Raw genomic sequence first — 12,555 nt, 5'->3', positions numbered from 1 at the left:
CCACGGGTTTAGTTCATCGCAATTCGAATTCAGTTTCCACTCCTCTTCTCACTGCAGGCGCCTCTGATGCATCTCAGTCTCCTGGGATGGATCTCACTGTTCCAGCAGACCTCACTCAAGGAGAGAACTCGACATCCGGTAACTTGGACAAAATTGAAGAAAATCTTAACTCCATTCACATTTCCTCGGGTTCTAATATCAGAATCGATGAAACTCGGGAACTCGGGAATACTGCAGAAAGGCGAAATTGACAATGTCGCTTGAGGCACAGTAGTTAAGCCATTCTTCTTTTATTTCTTTAGTGCTGCTTCTTATTTCTTTCGCGTGGTTATTCGAACTCGATACCACAGCAGATTGAGTCTCCCAATGCTGCTACTCCTTTCGTGCGGTTATTCGAACTCGATACCACAGCAGATTGAGTCTCCCATGCGCAGAGACAGTGTACTATGCTCCACCGTCAGTCAATTCATAAAATTGTTGTAGCGGCTGCTGCTACCATCCGAAAGCGAAAGAATAAAGACGCCAAAAGAAAATATGTCCAATCCAAATGAAAATAACAGCGTTCAAAGACGCCTCCTCCAACACCAAGGAATCCAAGCAAATACGCCTCCTTCAACACCAAGGAATCACTGCTTCGTTGAGCACTTGATTCGGTTGACTCTCTATAAGTTGGGATTTAGTACTGAGTGAATAAGGGTGGATTCAGTGTGCGGGCACGCAGGTATCATGAGCCAGGGATTGTGGGCTCTATCTTGCATAGCTGAGCCGAGCATCTTGTGTGGAGAGGCAGCGAATTTGGGTTGCGATGGAATCTTGAGCCTTTGTCAGTGGTATACGGTGTGGAGAGGCAGCGAAAAGGGATATAACCGATGCAATCCAGTCAAGGTATTCATGCGCAGAGAGACAGCGAAAAAAGGGCTATAACCGATGCAATCCAATCAAGGTATTCATGCGCATAGAGGCAGCGAAAAAAGGGTTATAATCGATGCAATCCAGTCAAGGTATTCATGCGCAGAGAATCAACGTTGTTGAGACGCAGGACAGAGGCAGCACTCAAGATAGAGCAGCGCTCAGGACAGAGTAATCAGATGAATGCAATGCAATGGAGGCAGAGCATTTCAGGACAGAGGCAGCGGCAGAGATAAGGGAGTTACAACTATTTTTAAAACTGGCTCTAATACCATGTCAGACCAGGAGTAACTCCAAACTTGGCAGAAAAAATGATTCGATTATTTCATTAGGTAGCTATTGTTATATACTTGAATGTGTCTGATCAGTTCATCTTCTTGATGACTGTTCACATTCCAAATTCACCCAATCGCAGAGGATTAGGTGTCAACAAACCCTAACAAACCTGAGTGCAAACTAGCCCCTAGTCATAGTCACTATAGTGGGAAAATTATCCAGAATCCAACCCCAAATCTCTAAGACCCATTTTTTGAGATGCACCGAGGAGTAATTTCTCCCTCGAACCATTCCTATCAAAACAGAGCTAGCCGTGTCCATGACATAATCCAGTGTGATACCTTCACCTATGACCAACTGTCTCCCTCTTTCCCTAACCTTTGTACTCTTTGATTTCTTGTCCAGCTTCTTCTGAGTGCCTTCATCTGAATTCCCAGAGTCTTGAATAGGGTTGTCCTCTCAAACATAAACCCTAGCTTCCTCCTGAGAACATCCAAGTTTATTAATAGGAATCCCCTTAAAGTAACTTGACATCTGGACAGATGAGGGGAGTCGATTGGGCAGATGAGGGGAGTCAATTCACTTATGCTATATGATTAACCTCAACACTCTGCACATGTTCAAATGCCTCATAGGCATAATACCTAGATGTTTCTAGAACAACAAAATGCTCATTAAACCCAAAATTCCCTACCTGGTAAGAAATTCTGACACCTTGGCCATTCGTCGAAATTGGGTTTAGGCATTTCTCCAAAAATTGAAGAGATGATGGTGAAGGGATCAAAAGCTCCGACTGTTGCTGAAGGTCGTCAAATATAGGTTCAACACTATGATCTATGCCCTGTAACCCTAGTGAAACATAACCTAAAACCGCTAGTAGGTTTTCAAACCCTAGAGATGTGGGGCTACCCAAACCAACCTCCAAAGAAAAACTAGACGAGGAAACCTGTATAGTCGACGCCCCATGAGCCTCCAGTGACTCCATATCAGGGTGCTGAGGTGGATACTCTGTCCAGATCGGCACATAATCTAAGGAGTCAAAAGAATAATCAACCAATTCTTCGTCCATCTCAGTTGAGGAAAAAGACCTGGATGTGAATAGTCTCTGCAATTCTCGACAAATAATTCTACCCACCCCAAAAGAGCTTGCCCACACCACACTCCTCAAGCCACAGATCAGTCACGATGCGCCTTCTGCCTCCACTGCAATTGTCTACTGTGAACTAATCAAACCCCGATGGTGCCCACAAACTCAGAACCTCGCAAGACTTCAGAGCCATCTCCTTTCTCCCCTATCTGCTAGTACTTGGAATCCATGTTTTATTATATATAGTGACGTGATGATATATTCTCCATCATTATATAGTTATATGGTTATGAAAATGAATCATTATAATTTGAATTTATAGATTCAAATAAATCTATAATTTGGAACTAGTATTCATATTTTTATATATGAACATATAAGAATCATTATTATTTAAAACTATATATTCAAATAAATCTATAATTTAGAACTAGTATTCATATTTTATATATATTTCACATCTCTTCATATATAAAAATATTTTTATTTTTTAATTTTATTAATTTTTTTATTTTGATATATATTTGATATGTTGAGATGTTTTATAAATTTTGTTTTTAGATATGATATAGACATTATGATTTTTTTCCAAAAAAATGTTGATAATTTTATTAACAAAAAGTCTTATAAAATATTAAAAGTATGGTTGCATGTTATCTCGAAACACGTATTAATTTAGGAAAAACAAGGCATTCTCAAAAGAAAATGAACAAAAATTGAGGTGCAAAAATAGTTGAAAGAAAATTTCTACATATAAAAAAATCTATACTCACAAATTTAAATAAAACTAAAAAAAAAAAAAAAAAAAACAAAAACAAAAACAAAAACACATCAAATTTTCATCTAATAAACAAAATGAATTTGAAATTCCAAACTTAAATCCACCTAATATAGTCCTAACACTTGAGATTCCCAAACACCCTTCCATTAACTCAAACATCCCCACCTCCATTAACTTAAAAATCATTATGATTTCATCATTGTATGACGTACTGAACAACGCCATCACACATAAATTCCCAACATCCGCTCATAAACTTGAGGACCCCCTTGTTATTATACTAGGGACACGCCTCATTGCACATTTTACACGTTAATGTCAAGCTTTTGACACAACCCTTCCCCCACCTCCTAACACATACTCTCGTAGTGAACTTGCACACGAACCTAGTAAAATATTTTGTGAGCACTTAAAATTTCAACAAATCTAGTTTTTTTTGGAGTGTTTGATTATTTTTTTTAAATTAAAATAAATTCAACATCATCAAATTGTTTTTAAACATTTAAAATTTTGAGCTTAAAAATTATAACCTTAATTTTCAAAAATTTCAACTATTCGAATCATTGACCGGAGAATCCACAGTATGAGAATTTTTGTACCAACGTTTCAAATCCCAAATGGGATCCATTATCAGGGTTTGAGAATGATGATAAAAGAAGAGCAGAATGGATAGAATAAATACTTAAGAGGACAAAATTTTTAAGGAACAACACATGGTCAGCTTGAATCTGAAATTATTTTAATTTTATTCTTATTTTTAATTTATTTTTATTTTTAATAAATTACCTTAATTTTATTGAAATTTTTATAATTTTTTTTTAATTTTAATAATTAGGTTTATAACCTATAGATTAAAAAGGAAAATGAACTGATACTAAAATTTTCCGATAATAGATTGATTGAACTAAAATATATTAATTTCTATATAAATTAATTTAATATATTAAATTAATTCATATTAATAATTATAAATAATAAATATTTATAATTTATCAATATAATAATTAATAGTTATATAGAAATTATTATATTAAAGTATTAAAAAAGTTAATTATTAGGTTAAAGGAGCTATTTTAATAAAATGAACGGATAATAAATTAATTATTATGGAAATACTAGGGAATATATCAATTTCTACTAGGGAATATATCAATACTAGGGAATATATCATTAGGTTAAAGGAGCTATTTTAATAAAATGAAGGACATAAATTAATTATTAAAGAAATACTAGGGAATATATCAATTTTTATATATAAATTAAATTAATATATGAACCAAATTATATTAACAATTATAAATAATTGATATTTATAATTAATTAATATATTAATTAATCGTTATGTAGAAATTAATATATTAAAGTATTTTTATGTTAATAATTCTAATTATGATATAGATAAAGAGTACTGACCAATAATAATAGGATAGGAGAGGGAGGGAAAATTTATCTGCTTGAAGGCTTACCTGGGGATGGGTTGACGCTTTTTGATTTCCTTAATCAAGGGAAGCCAGCTCCCGCTAACCTCCATACCACTGTCTCTGTTCAGATTACAAGGATGCTTAATAATTTCAAGTGCTTCTCTGATCTTTCGTCTCTGTTGCTGCTCTTCTCTTGCGATAATTGATGCGTTTTCCAGGCATATGTGGTGCTTAGTCTTCGAGGAGTGTTCTACCAAGGCTGAGGTACGAGATCTTCCATTCCTGATGTCAGCGCCATGTTCCTTGAGTCTTGTCTGGAGGGAGCGACCTGTTTCGCCTATGTAGCTTTTTCCACGGGAATAGTCTATTTTATAGACTCCTTTAAGTTGCTGCTTGTCAATATCATCTTTAACAGACTTCAAACTTTGCCTGATAGTACCAGGAGCTGAGAATTGTGTTATAATGTTTTTCTTTCTTAGGATTTTAGCGATTTTGTCTGTAACCTCATAGATATAAGGTAGAAAAACCTTGCCACATTGAGTTTGGTCCTGATCCTTAGGTTTGGGAGATGACAACTTCCTTTCAGCTTTCTCCATGGCTTTTTTAATCTCATGATCTTTGTAGCCAATATTCTTAAAAGTTAAAACTAAATGCCTCTTTTCTTCGTTAATATGCTCTGAGTCAGAAATTCGAAGGGCTCTAATGGCAAGAGTATTCAGAACACCAAACTTTTGGGCTGGGTGATGGTGGGAATCCGCATGGAGGTAACTTTCTGTGTGGGTAGACTTCCTGAAAACCTTATGGCCCAAAGAGCCATCCTCTTTTCTGATGATTAGAATGTCCAAGAATGGGATGCTCATGTTTTCTTCAAGCTCCATTGTGAATTTTATTTCAGGAGAGATGGAATTTAGGTGAGTGAAAAACTTGTCAAGTTCTGCTTTACCATGTGTCCATTTTATATTGGTGTCATCGACAAAACGTTTCCACTAGGCTGGTTTTAAAGGATATGATTCCAGGGCCTTCTTCTCAAAATATTCCATGTATAGGTTGGCCACGATTGGCGAGAGGGGTGATCCCATTGCTACACCGGATGTCTGCTCATAAAATGACCCTTGGAAGGTGAACACCGTTGACCTTAAGCAAACTTCAGCCAGCTTTGCAGTCTCTGGATCAGTAACATCTTTTATAACCTGAATGGCCTCATCAAGAGGAATCTTCGTGAATAAGGAAACCACGTCAAAGCTTACAAGGATGTCATCACTTTCCATCCTTTCATTTTTAATAAGATTCACAAAGTCCTGGGAGTCTTTGATGAAGGAATCAGTATTTCCGACCAGGGGTTTTAGAATTTTAGCAACGTATTTAGCAAGCTCATAGGTTGGGGAGCCAATAGTATTAACTATCGGTCTAAGGGGGACCCCTTCCTTATGGATCTTGGGTAATCCATAGATTCTAGGGATGGTTTCACAAGAGGGGGTTAATCTCTTCTTTAATTTTTCGTCAAGGTTGGAATCTGAGATTATCTTTTTTACATCCTTCATGATTTTGGGCATGGGATTACTGCTCAGCTTCTTATAACTGCCACAACTTAGGTGATCATTCATTTTCTGTACATAGTCTTCTTTATCCAAGATGACCGCTGCTCCACCTTTATCTGCTTTAAGAACTACTACCTTGTCATTATTTCGCAAGGACTTGAAAGCTCTTTGTTCTTCCTTACTCAAGTTGCTTTTGGGAGTTTTGGCTTTTCTCATGATGAGAGAAAACTCTTGCCTTAATGTTTCTTTGTCTTCCAGAGGGAGGTTGCTGATCCCATCTTCTATGCTACAAATCATCTTTTCAATGGGGAGGCTTTTAGGGGCCATTGCAAACCCCATACCTTTGCTGAGAACATTAATGGCTACCGGGTCTAATTCCTGGGAAGATAGGTTGACTACTTTTCTTTTTGATATGGACTCACATGAGTTTTCTGAAGACCTACTTTTTTCTTTTTGGAAACTCATGTCTAACTCTTGATTGCTAATGACTCCCGTGCTATCTTTGTAGTTCACTGAATCCTGATTGCTTCTGTTATCTGGAGTATTATTTTTGCATTTATCATCAACCCAAACCTCCTTGTCACCCTTGCTAGGAGCATTACTTTTTACCCTTTCTTGATGGATAAAACTGTCCTTTTTAATGTTTAATCTATGAATTTTCGCACCACCATAGAAATTGTTGACTAGGTCATGAGCACATTCCCTGGAAACCTGCATTCTATCCATAGTATCCAAGCCAACTGCGTTGTAATTGTTTTCCTTCTTCTGCGCCCTGACCAATGAGTTATCATTACCAGTGTAGTTGTTATTTTCTGGTTTGTGTAATTCTTCATTTATAATCACTTCTGCGCACTCATTATCACCAACACTATCATAGTTCGAATTCTCCTGAATGCCATCTCGGTGGCTGATAACACCGATTTCCAATGAATCTGCGCAGTTTCTAAGGGAGCTTGAATAATCTGCGCAGTTTCTACGGCTTTCAATGCTTGAAAAACCTGCGAAGTTTGACCTAATTGCGCAGTTTTTAAGGTTTTCAATGTTTGAACCACCTGCGCAGTATCTCCCGCTTATCTCTTGTGAGGATGGAATAATACATGCGTAATTTCCAGGGTTTACGTCTTTTAAACTACCACCGCACTTATTACTGCTTTTTTCGTTGCTGGTTTTGTCAACAATTGGGGATTTTACAACACTGTTTTCCATCGTCAATGGATCTGCACCGAGTGACATGTCAAGATTTATACTGCTTGCGTATTCTTTAAGGTTTTCAATGTTAGAACCACCTGCGCAGTATCTCCCGCTTATCTCTTGTGAGGATGGAATAATACATGCGTAATTTCCAGGGTTTACGTCTTTTAAACTACCACCGCACTTATTACTGCTTTTTTCGTTGCTGGTTTTGTCAACAATTGGGGATTTTACAACACTGTTTTCCATCGTCAATGGATCTGCACCGAGTGACATGTCAAGATTTATACTGCTTGCGTATTCTTTAGTGTTTAACTTGCTGGGCTTACATTTAACTGCGCAGTTTTCACTGTTATTAACCTTAACGCTGATGTTTTGTGCAGAATTAGTGGCGGGTTCCAGATTTGTGAATATCACCTGAGAATTTAGAAGCTTGGATAGCTTCTTGCGTTGCCTTGCCTGAGCAGTCTGACCCTCATTTTCTGCTTTCAGAGCAGTCCTGGCATCGATAATGGCCCAGAGATCTTTATCGATGCTGTTGGCTAGCTTAAGGTGGGATGAGAGGGCTAAACGTCCAAGATTTTCCAGGGAGGCTCTAACTCTTCTGATTTCTGACCGGATTAGAGAGAAGCTAAGATGAAGAAACGCCTTACTGTTGTATTTGTTATGCAGTTTATGTTTAACTTGTGCAAATGGAGGAATGAGATTGCTGTCCCGACAATTTTTAAGAAAATGTAGATCTGCAGCTCTTCTTGTTATCCTCACTCTAAAACTTTCGAGTAAAAGGATTTCACTCCAAGTATCCCCTCCGTACAGGGATAAGATTTTGGATTTAAGAGATCTGTGGTTTGTACTTTTCGAATCATTGACCGGAGAATCCACAGTATGAGTATTTTTGTACCAACGTTTCAAATCCCAAATGGGATCCATCATCAGGGTTTGAGAATGATGATAAAAGAAGAGCAGAATGGATAGAATAAATACTTAAGAGGAAAATTTTTTTAAGGAACAGCACATGGTCGGCTTGAATCTGAAATTATTTTAATTTTATTCTTATTTTTATTTTTAATAAATTACCTTAATTTTATTGAAATTTTTATAAAAAAAAATTAATTTTAATAATTAGGTTTATAACCTATAGATTAAAAAGGAAAATGAACTCATACTGAAATTTTCTGATAATAGATTGATTGAACTAAAATATATTAATTTCTATATAAATTAATTTAATATATTAAATTAATTCATATTAATAATTATAAATAAATATTTATAATTTATCAATATAATAATTAATATATTAATTAATAGTTATATAGAAATTATTATATTAAAGTATTAAAAAAGTTAATTATTAGGTTAAAGGAGCTATTTTAATAAAATGAAAAAATAATAAATTAATTATTATGAAAATACTAGAGAATATATCATTAGGTTAAAGGAGATATTTTAATAAAATGAAAGACATAAATTAATTATTAAATACTAATTTTTTCAAAATACTATTTTCCAAACAAAATTATAACCTCATAAAACTATGATAGTAAATTTTGTTTGAAAGTGACCCTGCAGCGATGCTCACGAGCGCAGTACATAACAGCTCTAACGAGGGCCCCACCCATTAAGGTACATGCTATTAGATTAATTTTTCTTAATATAAACATGTCAAGATGGACCCATAATAATTAAAGGAATACCCAACAACTTTTTGGGTATAACTATGACCGCACAACAGTAACTATATATGGAGTAAGATCTGAAGGATGCAACGATAATAATTTCTAACATGATATTGTGATTAATAATATGTTAGTTCTGTTATTCGTAATATGCAAGAACTTTTGTGTAGTAGTACCCCATTCCTTTGGAATAAAAGATTGACCTTTTAAATTTTAAAAGGATTTTTTAATTAATTTTAAATTTCGTTTTTTATTTAAAAAATATATTTTTATTATAAAATTAATTTTTATTTTTATTTTTTTAACTATTTAAAATAATTACCAAAGTTTTTTTATTTAAGGTGGATAAGGATTTGTTCATTTTTTAAATTCACTGTCTAGATTGATTCTCAATGGAATATGCTCACCGCAGGCTTAGTGTTAATGCTTATCAAGAGTTATAGGGATTTGAGATTATTCCAATTTTAATAAACTCCTCCATGATAAGTTCTTAATTAAGTATTGGGTTTTCACAGTGCATTATATTAGATATAATTTTTGGGATATAGCTGCGTTAAGTAAGTCATTTATCTCTGCCCATTTCCATGAGAGGTAGTCTTAACATTCATTAATCATTTTTATAACATTCATTTATATATAAGCAAATTTTATTTAGCAAAATGGTCCATTTTACAATAAGATGTGTAATTCTTTTTTTTTTTCAAGTTAAAGTTAACCCATAACCTTTTAATAAATGGTTAATCATGTAAATGAGTGCATTGGTAAACCATTTTTCGTGTTGTGATAGTTTTTTTTTTGTTATATTTTTAAAGTCTTTGACTATATCAACCACATTAATATTTTTAATGTAATTGTATTCATTTATATTCTGAAAAAATTATCATAAAAAAAAATCCATTTTTTTGTCGGGACAACTTTTACAGTAGTAAGTAAATGATTGTCTAGACTTTACATCTCAGCTTTTACATGAGAAAGTCATGGCTCACATATAAAGACAATAAACCAATCTGACAACTTTCACAATAAACCAATGATTGATTTACTTTTCCATATCAACCCTAAAATAAAAAAGTGATATTCAACAGCTGGAACAGTATGAAAATCATTAACTTAATACATGGCGCGGCAAATAAAAATGCAAATCTGAAATGACAACTTTCACATTTCTTGCATTCACATCATCTCTTGCTTTTGCGAATAACTACTTGTATTAGTACATCTTATTGTCACATTTCCCTCCACATATATATATATAAGAAAGTACAGGTACAGACAACTAACTGCAAGGTCCGTGTTTTAGAGCTTTAGTGATGGAAAGTTATGCTCTGGTTTTTCTTCTTCATGTGTACTGAAACTCTTTGTGCTGTAACAATCACTAATACACCATTTAATATGTTGGTCCCCACCTCTATTCCTGCATCTGAAGGATGTTTCAGATCAATACATACAGCACCGGTTCCAATACTGGACATTATTGTTTCCATAATTCTCGGGAGCATCAGAATAGGAGCGCTGTTATACTTTGGAATATATTTCCGTGCTCCACCAAGAGGTTCAGATGGGTAGAGCTCCGTGCCGTGAAAAAATGGGGTTAAAGAAGGGGCCCTGGACTCCTGAGGAGGACAAAATTCTCATCAATTACATTCAGAAGAATGGGCATGGAAGATGGAGTGCTCTTCCTCAGCTTGCTGGTCTGTAATATATATACACATTTTATATATTTATATTTAATGTATATACTCCTTTGTTTCAGCGTTTCCGAAAATAGATCTAATGTATGCGTGTGCTTTTGTCTTTTTATGGGTGATATCTTCTAATTTATATTTGGAGTTGTTTTTCCTATATTATACTGTACATACTTATCTTTCTTTTTGGAGTAAAACTGTTGATATATATATATTTCTTTCAGCGGGAGGATCTATCTATATATATATACACTCTTACAAATTAAATGAGTGCAGGACTTCTTCGGTGTGGTAAGAGCTGCCGACTGCGATGGACGAATTATCTGAGACCTGATATCAAGAGAGGTTCTTTTACACGAGAAGAAGAGCAAACAATTATTCAGCTGCATGGAATTCTAGGAAACAGGTACCCAATTTTTAACTGAAAAAATCGTGTCTCTAACCATTTTTAGACATACATAATACTGCCCGGAATTAGATCAGGAGACAAGTGGGACTAAATCTCCCTAATTAACCAAAAAATTCCTCCGATATAGTTTATTTATTGTTCCGATTCTTGCAGATGGTCTGCCATAGCCTCACAGCTTCCGGGGAGAACAGACAATGAAATCAAGAATTTTTGGGGTACCCATCTGAAGAAGCGTTTGTTGAAGATGGGACTCGATCCCGCGACCCATAAACCAAGAGAAGAAGCCAATCACAGTACACAGGGTTTCAAGGCCTTGGCCGTCACGAGGCACAAAGCACAGTGGGAAAATGCAAGGCTGGAAGCAGAAGCTCGTCTCTCGAGACGATCACTGCTTATGTCCTCTAATTCTGCTGCTAATTATCACATCAATAAGAGGGTCGAAATTTTCACAATACCTAGCGATAATCAACCCACTGATTATTTCCTAAAGATATGGGATTCTGAAGCAGGTAAGGTCTTCAGAAAGGAGAATCCTCAGCCAAAAGGTGGAGACAATCCCGTTTTAACGTCTGAAAATTTTCAGAGTTCGGTTTCTTCCCTGTGCTGCCCTTCCACACAGAATAGTTGTGATCAGTCCTTCAACCCCAATGATAAAAATAAGGAAAATGGGTCTCAACCGTGCAATTCTGCCTCATTTGAATGGATTGGGGACTCCAATGAGAAAACCCATGAAGAACTTTCATGTTTTGCTGATATGACCATGACAGGCCAGACTGAAGATAAGGTCGCCGAGGCATTAGATTTTCCGGAGCTTCTGCTGGATTTCTCTAATAATGATGACAACATTAACAACAGCAATAGCATTCAGTCAGAATTTAGTACAACTTTTCAAGGGCAGCCCTCTTCGCCATGGCCCGAATTACATGACGAAGACTACTGGAGCAATTTTTCATCTATTGCTAATGCATCTGGACATAGTTGAGATTTGTCATCCCTGTTGCTCTACTTTGAAATCTCATTCTTGATAAAAATATAATAACCAGGCGTAAATCCCTGTTGAATCTAATAATCCCTAAAGAAGACTATCATCCTTTGCCTCGTAAAGTTTTCTGTGCCAACCATGTACGTTGTTAGTTGAATAATAAGATGTACACAGTAACTGTGGACTGCAAATAATAAAATTGCATTCCACCCTGAATTGAGATTCTGATTCTGAACTGCCCATTTACATTTCTAATTTCTTATTTTTATTTTCACCAGAAAACCATGAACTCCATGTTGTTTATTTTAGCATCAGCACAGTTGTATAAATTATTAAATAACAGTCTGCATAAGATTTGAAAAGGAAAAATAAAATAATTTGGAATTTTTTATTTTATTGATTATATGGTGTACACTACAAATAATATTTTCTAGTTATTAAATTTGCATCATCTATAGAATTTTTTTTTTAATGAAAACTATATTATAGTGTTTTGAATTGTATTTGGTAATTCATCATTATATTTAGAAAATATGGAAAACAAGATATAAAAAAAGGTTGTAACTCAATGGTGAATCAATTGTTCACACATTTACA

The 12,555-nt window shown here is 35.1% G+C and overlaps 1 protein-coding gene across 1 annotated transcript; it reads left to right on the top strand.

Moving 5' to 3' along the window:
• The first annotated feature begins 10,348 nt into the window (after window positions 1-10,348).
• On the top strand, window positions 10,349-12,140 carry LOC149163477 (transcription factor MYB17-like). Its single transcript, XM_089430750.1, has 3 exons — window positions 10,349-10,573; window positions 10,844-10,973; window positions 11,130-12,140. The coding sequence occupies exons 1-3, from the start codon at window positions 10,441-10,443 to the stop codon at window positions 11,956-11,958; spliced, it is 1,092 nt and encodes a 363-aa protein (XP_089286876.1). The 5' UTR covers window positions 10,349-10,440; the 3' UTR covers window positions 11,959-12,140.
• Window positions 12,141-12,555: the final 415 nt, after the last annotated feature.

The sequence above is a fragment of the Pinus tabuliformis genome, chromosome 5_1, assembly GCF_031772625.1.
Source record: "Pinus tabuliformis cultivar Carrire ecotype Pingquan chromosome 5_1, CPIR1, whole genome shotgun sequence".
In the NCBI taxonomy this organism is placed as follows: domain Eukaryota; kingdom Viridiplantae; phylum Streptophyta; class Pinopsida; order Pinales; family Pinaceae; genus Pinus; species Pinus tabuliformis.
Note: the sequence above shows the minus strand (reverse complement) of the source record. Positions and strands in the feature narration are given on the sequence as shown.

Bases quoted from the DNA above. Each gene is read 5' to 3' on its own strand.
- LOC149163477 (XM_089430750.1), top strand. From the start codon at position 10,441: ATGGGTAGAGCTCCGTGCCGTGAAAAAATGGGGTTAAAGAAGGGGCCC. The intron at 10,574-10,843 runs GTCTGTAATATA...AAATGAGTGCAG, and splicing joins TGCTCTTCCTCAGCTTGCTG to GACTTCTTCGGTGTGGTAAG. The intron at 10,974-11,129 runs GTACCCAATTTT...CGATTCTTGCAG, and splicing joins CATGGAATTCTAGGAAACAG to ATGGTCTGCCATAGCCTCAC.